Consider the following 17,443-nt stretch of genomic DNA (forward strand, 5'->3'; position numbering starts at 1 on the left):
CTGGCCCTTCGAGCCTGTTCTGCAATTCAATAAGATCTTGGCTGACTTTTTCATGGACTCAGCTCCACTTATCTGCTCGCCCACCATAACCCTTAATTATTTTACTGTTAAAAGATCTATCTGTCTTTGCCTTTAAAACATTCAAAGAGAGCCTCAACTGCTTCACTGGGTAGGGAATTCACAGATCACAATCTTTTGGGTGAAGAAGTTCCTCCTCAACCCAGTCCTAAATCTGCTGCCCCTTATTTTGAGGCTATGCCCCTAGTACCAGTTTCATACACCCCTCCCCCCACCGTGGAAACAACCTCTTTGCTTCTATCTTATCTGTTTGCTTCATAATTTTATATGTTTCTGTAAGATCCCTCCTACTATTTTTCTAAATTCTAATGAGTATAGCTCCAGTGTACTCAATCTCTCCTTGAACCCTCACAATTCCAGAATCAGCAAACCTCCTCAGCACCCCTCCAGTGCCAGTGCATCCTTTTTCATATTAGGAGACCAAAACCATGTACAGTTCTCCAGGTGTGGCCTCACCAGCACTCTCTATTTTTAAACTCCATCCCTCTAGCAATGAACGACAATATTCCATTTGCCTTCTTAATTACTTGCTGCACCTGCACACCAGCTTTTGTGATTCGTGCACAAGGAGACCCAGGTCCCTCTGCACAGCAGCATACTGCAATTTTTAACTATTTAGATAATAGTCTGTTTTCTGTTAATCTTACCAAACTGCATGATCTCACATTTACTAACGTTGTACCCCGTCTGCCAGATCCTTGCTCTTAACCTATCTATATCCCTCTGCTGACTTTGTGTCATCTGCACACTTTGCTCTGCCACTTATTTTAGTGTCATCTGTGAACTTTGACACATACACTTGGTCCCCAACTCTAAATCATCTAGGTAAATTGTAAACAATTGCAGTCCCAACACTGATCCCTGAAACACACCATTTGCCATGAGTCCTTGCTGGACCTCGCCAGTGCAAACGCCACTGACGACAAGCTGGTCAAGCACGATCCTTTTGATTTGATTTAAATTGTCACACATATCTAGGTACAGTGGAAAGTTTTGTTTTGCATGCAGTGCAGACAGATCATAACATACAAAGTTCATGAGGTGATTGAACAGAGTGAGGAATATAAAGTTATGGCTGCAAAGAAGGTGCATAAAAAATAAGATCTATATTAGATTTGAATTTTGAGATGTCCATTCAGAAGTCTAATGACAGTAAGTAAGAAGCTGGTCTTGATACTTCTGGTTAAAGTGTTTGAGCTCTTGTATTTTCCCAAGCATATATTTAGGAGATAAGAAGTCAGGCTGGTTAAACATGCATTGCGTGCAAAGCAAATATTTACTAAGTCACTGGTTATCTTTGCAAATCAAAAATCCATGTGGTATCTTAAAAAAATCTCAAACCTGAATTTAACAGAAAATATTTTACTATGTTGCATGATACAAATCAATTCTCTCATTATCTCTCTCATGTACCCTCACCCATATCTCTCTCAAATACTACCACTCTCTCTAACACTCATGAAGGAGAGCTTCTTGATGGGAGGTGTACAGGGACTGGATGTCCATGGTGAAGATAAGGCGTTGGGGACCGGGGAAGCGAAAATCACGGAGGAGGTGGAGGGTGTGGGTGGTGTGCCGAACGTAGGTGGGGAGTTCTTGGACTAAGGGGGACAGGACTGTGTCGAGGTATGCAGAGATGAGTTCGGTGGATGGAGGTGTACAGGGATGAGCGCCTCCTCTTCTGCCTAGGAACCCTCCAACCACAAGGGATGAACTCAGATTTCTCCAGTTTCCTCAATTCCCCTCCCCCCCCCACCTTGTCTCAGTCAAATCCCTCGAACTCAGCACCGTCTTCCTAACCTGCAATCTTCTTCCTGACCTCTCCGCCCCCACCCCACTCTGGCCTATCACCCTCACCTTGACTTCCTTCCACCTATCGCATTTCCAATGCCCCTCCCACAAGTCCCTCCTCCCTACCTTTTATCTTAGCCTGCTGGACACACTTACCTCATTCCTGAAGAAGGGCTTATGCCCGAAACATCGATTCTCCTGCTCCTTGGATGCTGCCTGACCTGCTGCGCTTTTCCAGCAACACATTTTCAGCTAACACTCATGAACTCCGGTAGAAGTTTACAATTTCTTATAGTATATGCTAGTATTAGCAATAACATGCTAAGATTGAGCGCTGATGAATTAAAGTAAGTAAAGGCTCTCACTAGTGCAGCTCTCAGGCAGTGGTGCCTCACATTCCCCTCTGAGGATCAGGGTGGGAGGGATCTGCAACAGGTTATTTGCAACAGATCTGCATAGGTTAGGTTATTTTATTTTAGATTAGGAATAATCCTTGGCACAACATCGTAGGCCAAAGGGCCTGTTCTGTGCTGTACTTTTCTACGTTCTATGTTCTAAACATGAAGTACTGCAAGTAGAAAGTTATATTTTTCCAATGTTTAAATGTAGTGATTTAAAGTACTATATTTCATTTTACAAGATTTTTTTTTCTACTAAGAAGGGCTGTAGGGAATCCAACTCCAGGTTTAACATTGATTCCTAAAAGACACAAAAATTGCAGCTTTAAGTGAGAACTTCCTGTATGGTTTAGCCTTAAAACTATAGATAGTGATGGGAGAAGCTTGTTTCCACCGCATAGCTGACCAGGAACCTCCCCTGCTCTTGCTGTCTTTCATTTTGTGTATGTCAGAAGGATTTACAAATTTGATGTTCAACCTGTTTGCCCAATTATAAATGCATCTTCTTTAGCTATCTAGTTCTGAAGTGGATTTAATCCTGGCTCCAGGTCAGTGGCATTGAGAACTGAGGGCTAAAGGGGATGAAAAAAAAGGCAGGACACTATTTGAAGGAAGGGCAAGGAGGTTTTCTGATCTCTTAGCCCAAGTTCCTCCTGCAACAGTGCCAAAACCCTGAATTTGCCCTTGTTAGGTATGAAATTCCCTTGCCTACAATAGTTGATTGAAGTGTTTTGGAGATGAGGCATAGATTTGTTCATAAAGTAATCTCTATAAAGAAGAACAGTAATTCTCCTCTGATCACTATTCTAATGGGTCACGTTTCATTTGGAAGATTGAACTAGTACTCATTTGCTAATAAGGCCATCTGGGAAAAAAAAATTTCATGAGATTCTATGTGGCTGTGGGGCTGGTGTGAACAGGCTTGTTTTGTGTTGACTCAGGTTGCATTCACAATACAACCAAAGTACTGAGTTAAGGTCTGGTCTGAGTAAACAAACCTCCTTAGTGGAGGTGTCTCACACTGCAATGCTGTTCAGTCAGCTGTGGTTTAAGTCTACAATTGCAGTACTTGGCTACTTCGAGCCTGCATCTGCCCCACCGAATTCATCTCCACCTACCTCAATGCTGACTTATCTTCCCCTCCCCTCCTCTCCCCACTCCCTCGGTCCAGGAACTCTCCACTTAAGTTCGGGACACCACCCACCCCCTCCACCAAGATTTCTGTTTCCCCAGCCCCCAAAGCCTCATCTTCACCATGGTCACCCAGTCCCTCTACACCTCCATCCACAATGACCAGGGCCTCCAAGCTCTCCGTTTCTTCCTCTCCCAACGTCCCCACCAGTACCCTTCCACTGACACTCTGATTTGTTTGGCTGAATTGGTCCTCATCCTCAACAATTTCTCCTTCAAATCCTCCCACTTGTTCCAGACTGCTAAGTAGAGCAGTCCATCTTCCACAGTTACACCAGCACCACTCCCCACCTTTTCCTCTGCTACATTGATAACTCCATCGGCGCCACCTAATGCTCCCACGAGGAGCTTGAACAGTTAATCAACTTCAGCAACACATTCCACCCTGACCTTAAATTCACCTGGACCATCTCTGACACCTCCCTCCCTCTCCTTCCTGGACCTCTCCACTGCCACTCCCTCACCACCCGATGCCTGGAGGAAGAATGCCTCATCTTCCACCTCAGGACCGTTCAACCCCATGGCATCAATGTGGACTTTACCAATTTCCTCATTCCTCTCCCCATCCACCTCCCCACCTTACTGCAGTTCCAACCTTCCAGCTCAGCACTGTCCTCATGACCTGTCCCACTTGTCAATCTTCCTTCCCACCGACCTGCTCCACCCTCCTCTCTGACCTATCACCTTCACCCCCACCTCCATCCACCTATTGCACTCTCAGTTACCTTCTCTCCAGCCTCACCCACTTCCCATTTATCTTTCCACCCCTGACATTCCCAGTCTCATTCCTGATGAAGGGCTTTTGGCCGAAATATCGATTTTTCCTGCTCCTCGGATGCTGCCTGACCTGCTGTGTTTTTCCAGCACCATTTAAATCTTGACTCTAATCTCCAGCATCTGCAGTATCCACTTCTGCCTACTTCAAGCTATATGCTTTACTTTTAATTCAAATGGTTAAAAGACATATAGCAGCCTGTCATTATATTTGTAAGTTTATTTTTAACTTGTAGGTTTAAAAATGGGAGACGGGTTAGCAAGGTTAGGTCTCACGGGATAAAGGGAGAACTAGCCATTTGGATACAGAACTGGCTCAAAGGTAGAAGACAGAGGGTGATGGTGGAGGGTTGTTTTTCAGGCTGGAGGTCTGTGACCAGTGGAGTGCCACAAGGATCGGTGCTGTGTCCTCTACATTTTGTCATTTACATAAATGATTTGGATGCGAGCATAAGAGGTACAGTTAGTAAGTTTGCAGATGATACCAAAATTGGAGGTGTAGTGGACAGCAAAAAGGGTTACCTCAGATTACAACAGGTGTTTGATCAGATGGACCTATCGGCTGAGAAGTGGCAGATGGAGTTTAATTCAGATAAATGCGAGGTGCTGCATTTTGGGAAAGCAAATCTTAGCAGGACTTATACATTTAATGGTAAAGTCCGAGAGAGTGTTGCTGAATAAGGAGTCCTTGGAGTGCAGGTTCATAGCTCCTTGATAGTGGAGTCTCAGGTTGATAGGATAGTGAAGAAGGCGTTTGGTTTGCTTTCTTTTATTGGTCAGAGTATTGAGTACAGGAGTTGGGAGGTCATGTTGAAGCTGTACAGGACATTGGTTAGGCCACTGTTGGAATATTGCATGCAGTTCTTATCTGCTTCCTATCCGAAGGATGTTGTGAAACTTGAAAGGGTTCATAAAAGATTGACAAGGATGTTGCTAGCGTTGGAGGATTTGAGCTACAGGGAGAGGCTGAACAGGCTGAGGCTGTTTACCCTGGAGCGTCGGAGGCTAAGGGGTGACCTCATAGAGGTTTGCAAAATTATGAGGGGCATGGATAGGATAAATAGACAAAGTCGTTTCCCTGAGGTGGGGGAGTCCAGAACTAGAGGGCATAGGTTTAGGGTGAGAGGGGAAACATATAAGAGACCTGAGAGGGAACTTTTTTACACAGAGGATGGTATGTGTATGGAATGAGTTGCCAGAGGAAGTGGTGGAGGCTGGTACAATTGCAACATTTAAAAGGCATTTGGATGGGTATATGAATAGGAAGGGTTTGGAGGGCTATGGGTCGGGTGCTGGCAGGTGGGACTAGATTGGGTTGGGATATCTGGTCGGCATGGATGGGTTGGACCGAAGGGTCTGTTTCCATGCTGTACATCTTTATGACTCTATTAGTAACTTTTCTTACTAAGGTGGTGACAGTAAAAGCAGAGTATTGCGAGGTCATTGTACCAATGGGTATGTTGGTGATGTTTGCCTTCATTGACAGATCGGTATGATAAGATTTAATCAATAATATTTTAAACATGTAATACTGAATACTCCATAAATTACAAATGTATAATGCTGGAAACCCCCAGAAGGACTGAAAGTATCACTGGAGCAAACTGGGTAGACTAAAATTTCAGCTTGGAATTTTCATCAGAATTCATCACCCTGAAATAATTCTTTCTGCAGAGGTAGCTTGACCTATTCAGTATTCCAATTTATGGATGTGTCCAATAGATTACATAATGTGATGTCAATCTAGTGTGTTGGTGCAACCTTGCAGTTTTTGTGTCAATTTGCTTTTCATTTCCACCCCATGCTTTTGGCTAGCGACCATTGAGACAAAGAACCAAAGTGTAAGACTTTGTCACTACACAGCCTTTCCATTGGTAAATCCTCAGTAGTGCCTCTTCAAGAGGTTTGAGCTATAGAGACGGGCTGAATAGGCTGGGGCTGTTTTCCTGCAGCGTTGGAAGCTGACGGGTAACCTTATAGAGGTGTATAAAATTATGAGGGGCATGGAAAGGGTAAATAGACAAAGTCTTTTCCCTGGGGTTGGGGAGTCCAGAACTAGAGGACATAGGTTTAAGGTGAGGGGGGAAAGATATAAAAGCGACCTAAGGGATAACTTTTTCCACGCAGAGGGTGGTACATGTATGGAATGAGCTGTCAGAGAAGTGGTGGAGGCTGGTACAATTACAACATTTAAAAGCCATCTGGGCGGGTATATGAAATGGAAGGATTTAGGGGAATATGGGCCATATGCTGGTAATTAGAGCTAGGTTAATTTAGGATATCTAGGTTGGCATGGACAAGTTGGAGCAAAGGGTCTGTTTGCTATTTGTTTCTATTACTCCACAAAGATGCATGGAAATATTGTTCCAGCACTGTTCCAGTCTAATGCTTCAGAGGAATTCTTGAGCAACTTTGGGCAAGTAACTCCCTTATGAATACCTCGCAAGAATGAAAGGCTAACCAATTAGATCCTGAAGAAAGTTTGGAGTGGGGCCCAAAGGCAGACTGATACGTAAAATATTCTCTTTCTGAAAACTTCTGTACCAAAAGCAGTGCTAGTGGTAATGACTTGTATTCATATGGAATGAGGGAAACAATATTTTTAATGATTTGGAGGTGCCGGTGTTGGATTAGGCTGTACAAAATTAAAAATCACACAACACCTGGGTATAATCCAACAGGTTTATTTGGAAGCATTAGCTTTCAGAGCCTGATGAAAGAGCAGTGCTCCAAAAGCTGTTGCTTCCAAATAAACCTGTTGGGCTATAAGCTGGTGTTGTGTGATTTTTAACTTTATATTTTTAATGTTTGTATTTCTTGAGGCATACCATAACTGGAAAGGAATTATCCCTCGCAGCTGCTTTTGCTTTCTTAGAAACTGGGATTTGGAAACTTAAACTTCTGGGTAGCGTGAACCTGGCTAAAAGATATAAATGGACACTGACCAATTCAGGCTGCAGAGTACTAGAAGTTGATGAGTTCACTATGCAACACAAGCAATCTGAAGGAGATTGGCTAAATCCAGAAGCGGAGACTACGCAAAGAATTAGTTCTTGGAGTTGTTTCTAGTACTTGAAGACAGTCTGGAACATGTAGACCCAATGTAGAGTTGAGCACGTTCTGCACGTGTTGTTTTCAGTGAAAACTGTACTTTTGGTACTCAAGCTGGTTGTCTCTTGTTGACTGGACATTAGATTATGTCTTGAGGAGAAAGGTGCTAAATTTCTTGGGAAATTTGAATTTTAATGGACCTTGTGACTATTCATGATGTTTGCTGAGAGGATCGTCTAATCAATCTGCAAGATATGGCTTGGTTGTATCTGTCAGCTAAGGTATAAATTATAGTTTGTATTCAGCTACAATTTCCTGTTAATTGTTTTGGCTGGAGTTGATTCTGGATGTGAGTGAAAGACGTTATTATTTAAGATATTAAAAAAACAGAATGGTGGAGAAACTCAGCAAGTCTGGAAGCGTATGTGGAGAGAGACAAAAAGAGTTAATGTTTTAAGTCTGGCATGACTCTTCATCATTGTAAGCAAACCATTTCCCTTCCCGGCCCAGTATCTCCCTCTGCAACAAATGTGGCAGAAACTGCCATGCTAAAGGAGGGCACCTGAGTCACCCCAGATTATGTTTAAGCTGAGACAGAAGACTGCCACGTTTTAAAATATTGAAAGGTATCCTATCTTTCTTGATTTATCAGTTTTGTTTTGGTTCAGAATTTTTTTTTCTTGTACTGTCTTATGATGAAAGAGGCATGATGCTGTGGTTCTGTTCGCCGAGCTGGAAGTTTTTGTTGCAAACATTTCGTCCCCTGTCTAGGTGACATCCTCAGTGCTTGGGAGCCTCCTGTGAAGCGCTTCTGTAGTGTTTCCTCCGGCATTTATAGTGGCCTGTCCCTGCCGCTTCCGGTTGTCAGTTTCAGCTGTCCGCTGTAGTGGCCGGTATATTGGAAGCGGCAGGGACAGGCCACTATAAATGCTGGAGGAAACACCACAGAAGCGCTTCACAGGAGGCTCCCAAGCACTGAGGATGTCACCTAGACAGGGGACGAAACGTTTGCAACAAAAACTTCCAGCTCGGCGAACAGAACCACAGCAACGAGCACCCGAGCTACAAATCTTCTCACAAACTTTGAAGAGGCATGATATTTAAAAAGTGCCGCATCATCTCTAGGTGTGCCAAATACTTTCATAACAAGGTATTATGTTAAAGTATAATTGGTTATCATGATTTTGATCAGTAATCTATAAACATCAAAATTGGCATGTGCACATTGTTTGAGTTTACTGGGAGTGGCGAGAAGAATACTGATGAGGAAGCATTCTATTATTTCACAAACTTTCTTGTTTCAGTCAACCTGACAGTTTCATAATAAGAGGAGAAAGTGAGGACTGCAGATGGAGGAGATTAGAGTCAAAAAAGTGTAATGTTGGAAAAGCACAGCAGGTCAGGCAGCATCAAGGAGCAATGATGAAGTATTAAAGTACCTATTCGAGATGGCTCAGAGAATCCCAAATGACCTGACCTGTAGGCCTCTCTTGATTCGTGTCAGATATTGTACTCTGTAGTAGTCTGGAATATAAAACTCTTACAGACTGTTTAGTTTAAATAATTACCTTTATTTACCAATGGCATCCATGTTAGCCAGGCTTCAGCTAAGGTTCTAAAATCATTAGCAGAGTAGCAGCACCAGCTCTTACCCCAAAGAGCTCTCTCAGGCTACTCCCCTTATTGCTGCAAACAAGTTGTCTTTATACAAAACTTAGTACTGAGATGACAAAAACACCATGTGTCCTTAATCAGATAAGCAGCAAAAGAAAGGCAAAAGTTTATAGAGTAAGAGAAACTCATTAACAGGTCTGAGTACACTTGACTAATTAAGCTACGTGCACATCAAAGTGGGAAACCCTGATCAAATCAGGACAAATGCTTTAGCTAGATAAGCTCCCTGTTAAGACCACAGCGTGACAAGAGACTCGTCTAACCTATGTGGAAAAGCTCATGAGGTATCCACGCTTAGCTAACATGCCCCAGTACCATTGTCCTACAAAATGGCTTTTTTTTTTAAAAAATCATCTTGATTCCCAAAATGCAAATCAAATTCATAACATTCCCGGATCTCGAGCTCCAGGGAGCAACACACAAACATTCAATACATGACAAGCAAGTGTACAGTCAAATCAGATCACAACAAGTTAACTTTTCCATCCGCTTCTGTCCTGTCTCTCCCCTGCCACCTCCCTCTCTCTCTTTTTACTCTCTCTCTTTTTCTCTCTCTTGCTCGCTCTTTCACTCGCTCATTCTTTCTCTCTCTCGCTCTTGCTCTCCCCATCTCAGTTTCAGCCTTTGTGTTTTCCTAGCCTGTAAGGGTAATGACATATTCACATTCCATAACAGTCAAGATGAGGGAGCTGAGCTTCATAAACTCAAATCTGCTCAGTGGTGGTGTACATGAAAATGTATCAGGATTGTTCTATTACGTGCATATTCCACTCAGCTTATTAAATTACAAGTTCTTTTCCTATTGAGTATGATTTTTGTTAAGAGCCTTCAACATAAACCAGAAATTTAGTTATCCATCATCCAGTTGCGCAGCTTCCAGCTCTCGGGGTCAAAAGGAAATACTGCCACATATTCCACAAGTGAATAAATGTTATCACCTTATTTACACCAATCCATTGACACTAAGGACAGATATCCTTAATTCTTCTGAACAAATGCTTCCCCCTCCCCACCCATATGGTCAAGCGATTTCCTGCATATCCTGTTTAGCTCTTGTGTGTGTGTGGCAGAAGTGTCAAATGTAAGGCAAACCTTCTCAGAAGGGCTAATGCCCGAAACATTGATTTTCCTGCTCCTTGGATGCTGCCTGACATGCTGTGCTTTTCCGGCACCACATGTTTTGACTTGGGTTTCATAATGAAAAGTTGATCTGAAAATATACGTGGTGCAGTGGCTCAGCACTCAGGACCTGGATTCGATTCCAGTCTTAAGTGAACTGTATGTGTGGAGCTTGCATGTAGGCGTGTGGGTTTCCTCCCACAGTTCAAAGATGTGTAGGTAAGGTGGATTGGCCATGCTAAATTGCCCATAGTGTCCACAATTGATGCAGGCTAGATGGGTTAGCCACGGAAAATGCAGGGTCACGGGATAGGGTCGATGGGGCAGGGGGTGCCCTTTGGAGAGTCATTGCAGACCTCCTGGCTGCCGTGGTCTCTATCTACACTATAGGGAGCCTGTCTGTTTCTCCAGTGCCCAACTAGATTATAGAAACATAAGAATAGGAGTAGGCCATTCTGCCCACTTGACTTTGCTCTACCATTTAATATGATTTAGACCAATCAAATGCTTCAATACCTTTTACTCTCACTATCCTGGTAACCTTTTATGTCATTGGTTATTAGAAATTAGTCAACTTCTACTTAAAAGATACTCAAAGACTGAGCTTCCAAAGGCTTTTGGGTAGAGAATGCAAAGATTCACAATCCTGACTTTATTAACAAATAAAACCCTCCTCATTCTCAGTCCTAAATGGTGCCCCGGGTTCTAGACTGCCCAACAAAGGGAGGCATTTTACCTGCACCTACCTTGCCCATCCCTTTTAAGTATTTTGAAAGTTTCTGAGATCAAAACTTGTCTGTTATGACTATAAATTAGGTGTAACTCTCAGATTTTTGAGTCAAGCTGTACATAATAAGCTTCAGCAAACAGCGATATGATAATTGGGTAATCACTTTTTGTGATTATGATTGTGGGATAAATATCAGCCAGCACATTAGGCAGAGCTCCTCTTCAAAATAGTGCCATTACTGTATTATAGGCTCAGATATTTGTAACAATATTTGAAACCATAACCAAGGTGACAGAGCAATAACTGAAGGAATAGTCCTAAGTTTTCATGCAGTTGATTGGGGGATCAGTTGAAATGTGCTCGCAGCAGGAGCAAGAAAGGTTTCCTTTTTTTTTTGATGGTTGATTTGCACAGAAAAAGGATCCCTCTGCTTTCCAGGATGTGTCCCACTGTCCCACTGCACCTTTCAACCACTGAATGTGGCCAATTGCTTTGTAAAAGTAAAGTTGTCACAGTCTTACCAGACCATAGGGTTACTCCATCATTAGAGAAAAGTAACTGATGATGCCTTAACCTGAGGGTCATCACACTTGTGGTAACCTCATCTGGTGTGGGGAATTGGTATCTCTCTGCATTGCAAAGCTGTCCAGCCAACAGTGCTAACAAATCTCCCTTAGCTCTAACTCTTGAAGAACATCATGGTCATCCCATGTGGTCTGTGGCATATTGTACTAATTGCATGGAGGTCTCTGTCTGCTTATGCACAATGGTAATAATAATATGAATGTTTTAAATGTATCTTTTTCTCGTAACTTGCTGTTAAACCAAGGCTATAAACTTCAGCAATGTACCATTAGTGTTTAAATTCCTGGTGGAAATCTATGTTCATTTTATCTATTCCAGTTTGAATGGTTTAAAAGTTTTTCTTTCTGTCCTTTTAAAGCATTATTGTTAAGATTAGATTCCCTACAGTGTGGAAACAGGCCCATCGGCCCAATAAGTCCACAGCGACCCTCTGAATTCAGAGTAATCCACCTCGACCCATTTGCCTCTGACTAATGCACCTAACACTGTGGGCAGTTTTGCATGGCCAACTTACCTGACCTGCATATCTTTGGACTGTGGGAGGAAACCAGAGCACCCAGAGGAAACCCACGCTGACATGGGAGAATGTGCAAACTCCATATAGACAGTCACCCGAGGCTGGAATCGAACCTGCGTTCCTGGCGCTGAGGCAACAGTGCTGCCCGCAGTTGTCTTTAAATTCACAAAGCTGTTCATGTTTCAACCTTGTAATGGCTCTTATTTTGATTCAATTAAAATGAAAAATTTCCTGGGTTTTAATTTATCTTCTGTCACAGTCTACTAATTCATGCCCTAATTTTGAGGATGACATCCTTTTGCATCACTTGACTTCAGCTTTTACACTGTAAATATTTTGTGATGCTTGTAGATAATTATGAATTATTAAATATTAACATCTTGTGTTCCGTCGTTTCTTTTCTGACTGAATCAGTTTGATTCTAAAACTAGTTGAGCTACTTTGCTGTTGCTTTCAGACAGAATGATGAAAAATCTGTCTCTTGTTCAGGCTAAGCCTCTAAAATTTTGCAATCTCGTCCCTCATTGTGTCATCATTTATTCTAGTTCTGCCCTTTCCAGTTTGTTGGGTGAAGTGTAGAATAGCAATAAAATACACTCCCTTCTCCTCCTCCTCTTAATCCCCTCCCATCCTCTTCCCCTACTCAAGGTGTTTCCATCTCTTTTCTGTTTGGTTGTTTTATATTTTGATTTCCCTGCTGCAACAGTCTCATTAAGTAAGTTGCCTACTCTATTCCTATGGTTAGCCTTCTCCAATCTCAATAAGCAGCAGAAATACCCAGCTAAACACACTGGCAAACAGTAGCATGGGTTTATGCTAACAGGATTAAATTAGGAGACCTGGACTGATCATCTGGAGATGCACGTTCAAATCTCATCATTGTAGCTGGGAGACTTAAATTATTAATTAAACCAGATTAAAATGAACAGGTAGTTTCAGTATCAGTGACCATGTAGCTACTGGATTGTTGTAAAAATCCCCTTGGTTCATTGATGTCTTTGAGCAAAGAAAGTACCATGTTTACCTGAACTGCCTTCTGTGGACTTCAGGTTCAATGCACTGTGGGATGACTCTTTATTGTTCTCTCAGCTATTTGCAAAATAGTATTTTCTGTGTTCTGCTCTCTGTGCTCTCCCTGTGCCCTTGTACCCTTGCTGTGCCTTTGCTTTCTTGTTTTACTTGCCTGAGAACCTTCTATCACACACCATCTCTGAAAAATCTGCAGTGCAGCAGGTGACTTTATGATCTCTAAACCCTGCTTTTAAAATGGGTGGAAGTATGGGGAGTGGCGTGTATGAACCTGAAGAAGGGTCATGAGACTCAAAACGTTAATTCTGTTTTCACTCCATGGATACAGCCAGACCTCCTGAGTTTCTACAGCTGTTCCTATATCTGCAGAATCCACAGTTCTTTGTTATACTTATATATGCATTGACACCTCAATAGATGTTCTCATCTCTTCATTAGCTAATTTAGCATGAGAAAACTTAGTTGTGAGTGACCTGTCGTTTTAATGTTCCTACAGGAATTGGACTAGGTTTTTTAAGACATTGGTTTTCTGGTGGGGTTTGTAAGAGTAAAACACGACTGGATGGAAAAACAGTGATCGTTACTGGCGCTAATATTGGGATTGGAAAGGAGACTGCCAAAGACCTTGCTCAGAGAGGTAACCCTGCTCTTTAATGTAATGTTTTATTTTGTATGGTTACTTCTTTTATGTCAATCTGTATGACAGTTAATATTTGATTATCTGAAATTGAAAGTGCATTTCTGGTTTGCAGTGAACCAATCCTAATTCTGCTGTGAAGCCTGTTGCTACATCTTGACAACAGTAAAGGAAAACTGCAGCTTGTTTTGATCTTGAGCAGTCCTGTAGTGCTTTACAACCGAGAGAATGGTTGTCAGCACTGTTGCAATGCAGGAGTACATGTTGGAATGTACTGAATTTTGATTTGGTGGTTGCCATTTCTGGGACAGTGTCTTGTATTAAATATTTAAAGATAAAAGTGTATAGAATTAGCAGAGGGAGAGAGAAATTAACCTCGTAGCTCCATCACAGAACCAATTGGGGCTCATACACCATTTTGCTGTACATTGTCTCATTTAATGATGAGAATCCTGATAGCCTCACTTTCTGATTGTAGGGGCTCGTGTGATATTAGCTTGCCGTGATTTGGAAAAAGCCGGAAAGGCAGCTAAAGAGATCAGAAAAGCAAGTGGGAATGGAAATGTCGTAGTGCAGAAACTGGATTTGGCATCACTTCAGTCCGTGCGTTCCTTTGCAAACAAAATTACAGAAACTGAAACACGCCTGGACATTCTCATTAATAATGCAGGTAAGAGCAGTTTAAGATGCTGGAAAAAGAAGAAAAATAATCTGATTCATACCAAATCTTATAATCTTCTCGGCTTTCAAAATTATTTTCAGCCAATTAATTACTTTTGAAGCATACTTTTTGGTTGGCAAGTGTAAGTTTAATAATTAGATAATTCATATTAATTCATTGTGGGTGCAATTTAGTTCAGATGCTTCAAATTTGACATAGTGTAGTCTAGGCACTGTGTTAATGAATAAAATGGAATTCTCATTGGTTAGTAATGCAGTAATAGTTAATTTGGTTAGATTTTAGTGTGTATACATTGCCTTAAACATGAGACTGTGGAGTGTTTTAGAGTGTACACTTTGCCATTCAAAATGGGACGGCATGGTGGTTCGGTGTTAGCATTGCTGCTTCACAGCGGGTTCGATTCCAGCTCGGGCGACTGTGTGGAGTTTGCACATTCTCCCCGTGTCTGCATGGGTTTCCCCCGAGTGCTCTGATTTCCTCCCGCAGTCCAAAAGGTGTGCAGGTCAGGTGAATTGGTCATGCTAAATTGTCCATAGTGTTAGGTGCATCATTCAGAGGGAAATGGATCTGGATGGGTTACTCTTCAGAGGGTCAGTGTGGGCTTGTTGGGCTGAAGGGCCTGTTTCCACGCTGTAGGGAATCTAATATAATATCAAATTTTTATGAGCATTTGAATTAAGAGCAGGAGTAGGCTATTCAGCTCCTCTTGCCTGCTCTACCATTTACTAAGGTCATGGTCAACCAGTTTATGGCCTCAAATCCATGTTCCTATCTATCCACAGCGCCCTTTTCAAAGTATACTCAAATTAAAGATTACACTCATCTAACAGCTTAGGGATATTTAAGTAATTTTAAAAAATACAAAACTTTGCACTTCTCAAGAACAGAGGGCAACCTTGAAGCCCGATATCCAGAACCCAGCTTGTAGACAGTGAATTTTACTTCCTTGAGGCAAGATATCTAAAGTTTTCATGCTGATAGGAGCCCAACCTTTGGACAGGGGTCTCTGCCCTGGAAGTTAGGCTGTCTTAGATTTATCTATATTCCAGCCCTGAAATAAGAATATACCCTGACATCTTACTGATAAAAGAAATACTCAACATTAAGGTTCCTGGGACTACTTTTCAGTACTCAGTTTGGGTTAACCCACCCTAACTAACAATTCTTGTTGAAATTCTCATTGGTTAGTAAAGCAGTAATAGTTAATTTGGTTAGATTTTAGTGTGTATACATTGCCTTAAACATGAGACTGTGGAGTGTTTTAGAGTGTACACTTTGTCTTCAAAATGAATAGGCCTCCACTCTCTAGTGTAAAGATAACATCTTCATATTTTCTTTATTTTTGGGCTGTGGAAAATACTGGTGTGTATCAAGAACACAGTGGAATGAAAATCGCTGCAATTTTAAAAGTTATGCTTAACGGAGTTGTTTGCAGCATGTCAAGCAAATGGAGGTAAAAGTGCATAAGAAGCAATGGGCAGAATCCTCTAGGTACCAGTACAACATGGACTATGACGAGAAGTCAGTGAGGTCTATCTCGAAATCAGGAGCAATTTGCTGTATCTTTTAATTAAGTTCCAGCATATTGAGATGGGATTCCCATGAGGGAGTAGCAATTTCCCTGTTAAAGGGAATTATTGCTTGTTAAAAACCTATTAATATGTTGCTTTCAGCCCCACCATCCGTCACAAGCAAACTAGATGCTGAAAGTTCTTACATTGCTAGCCAGAGTGGATGCCTAGTGACTTCAGCCTGCTACTGGCTGTGAAGAATCTCTACATAATATATACACAGCAAGGCAGGGCATGATCTATGGGCATCAGTCACACAAACCCCTCATCCATGGACATTGGCATCTGATATTTGTCAACACTTCAGGCTCCACATGGCCCCTGTCCAATCTCAGGAGCAAGATGCAGGGAAATCACAGAGCTGTATTGTACTGAGCACCAGCAGGAGAGGCAGTGGTGAAGTGCTATTATTGCTAGACTATTAATTCAGAAACTTGGCTAATGTTCCGAGGACCTGTGTTCAAATCCTGCCATGACAGATAGTGGAATTTGAATTAATTAAAAATCTGGAATTAAGAGTCTAATGATAACCGTAAAGCCATTGTTGATTGTCGGAAAAAAAACATCTGGTTCGTTAATGTCCTACAGGGAATGAAATCTGCCATCCTTACCTGGTCTGACCTACATGTGATTCCAGACCCACAGCAATGTGGTTGACTCTGAACTGGGCAATAAATGTTGGTCTAGCCAGAGACAGCCAAATCTCATAAGTAAATTTTAAAAAACAGCTAGTATCGAAAGGCTGCTGCAAGGACACACTGCATGCTGGGACAGGCGCGCATCTCTCAGATGGATCAAACTGCTTGTTTACTCTCCTCATGCTCAATCAGCACTGTGTGCTTACGGCATCCCCACCCTGTTTTGCCTTGCTTTGTTGCATTTATTAGCATAGTTACACAACCAGGCAACTTGTCTTGCTGTGTGGTAGCTGCATCAATTTTGCATCTGCACCATGCACAAACAGCTTACACAGCAAAAACACTGCATGTCCATCAAGCAAACAGTTCTGTCTCAGTTTTGGTTGATGGGTAGGTAGGTAGGTGGGTGGGGGAGTTGGGAGTAATTTTCACCAAAGTCCATGAAGTACTCATCAGCCAGGGGATCCCAGCACAGTATGTCAAGGGCAGTCTGTGATACCAGTCCAGAGGATCTACTATGGTCAAGCATCTGGTTGGAGTGTACTTGGCCAGGGGTACATGCTTCTGCCATCAGGGAGTGGGTGATACTCAGTCCTGTGGTTCCATAGTGACCAGGCTGAAGACTAGGGCCAAGGCAGTTTGGAATATGCAAGGCAGCATTCAGGGGTCTGGACATTTCTTATCTGTTTTGGTTAGGTAGCTCAAGGGATGGGTTACAATCAGACCATCTGGACTAGGTGGACTGCTGCTGTGTGAAAGTGCCTTGAGAATCTATTTGCAAGTATTGGGGGCTGCAGGCTGGGGAGGGGATAAATGTGGTAAAGCATGGATGAGAGTGATGTAATAATTTGGGAATGGGGTAGTGACAGCATCTGACATGGTCAACTCATGGGTTGTGGGGAGAAAGTTGGGCAGATGCAGACTCATGTTGGGTGGGAACCTGGCGAGGTGTGAAATCTGTGGGGTTCATAAGAAAGG

The 17,443-nt window shown here is 42.4% G+C and overlaps 1 protein-coding gene across 1 annotated transcript in view; it reads left to right on the top strand.

The window, feature by feature from the left end:
- Positions 1–1,205: 1,205 nt before the first annotated feature.
- The window catches only part of LOC122540832 (retinol dehydrogenase 12-like), a 32,039-nt gene continuing 15,801 nt past the window's right edge, over positions 1,206–17,443 (top strand). Inside the window, exons 1-3 of the mRNA XM_043677048.1 lie at positions 1,206–1,230; positions 13,407–13,574; positions 14,053–14,335. Of these exons, the coding sequence (XP_043532983.1) occupies positions 1,206–1,230; positions 13,407–13,574; positions 14,053–14,335 (476 nt within the window). The remainder of the gene's footprint in view (positions 1,231–13,406; positions 13,575–14,052; positions 14,336–17,443) is intronic.

Source organism: Chiloscyllium plagiosum, chromosome 36 (assembly GCF_004010195.1).
Source record: "Chiloscyllium plagiosum isolate BGI_BamShark_2017 chromosome 36, ASM401019v2, whole genome shotgun sequence".
NCBI lineage: Eukaryota > Metazoa > Chordata > Chondrichthyes > Orectolobiformes > Hemiscylliidae > Chiloscyllium > Chiloscyllium plagiosum.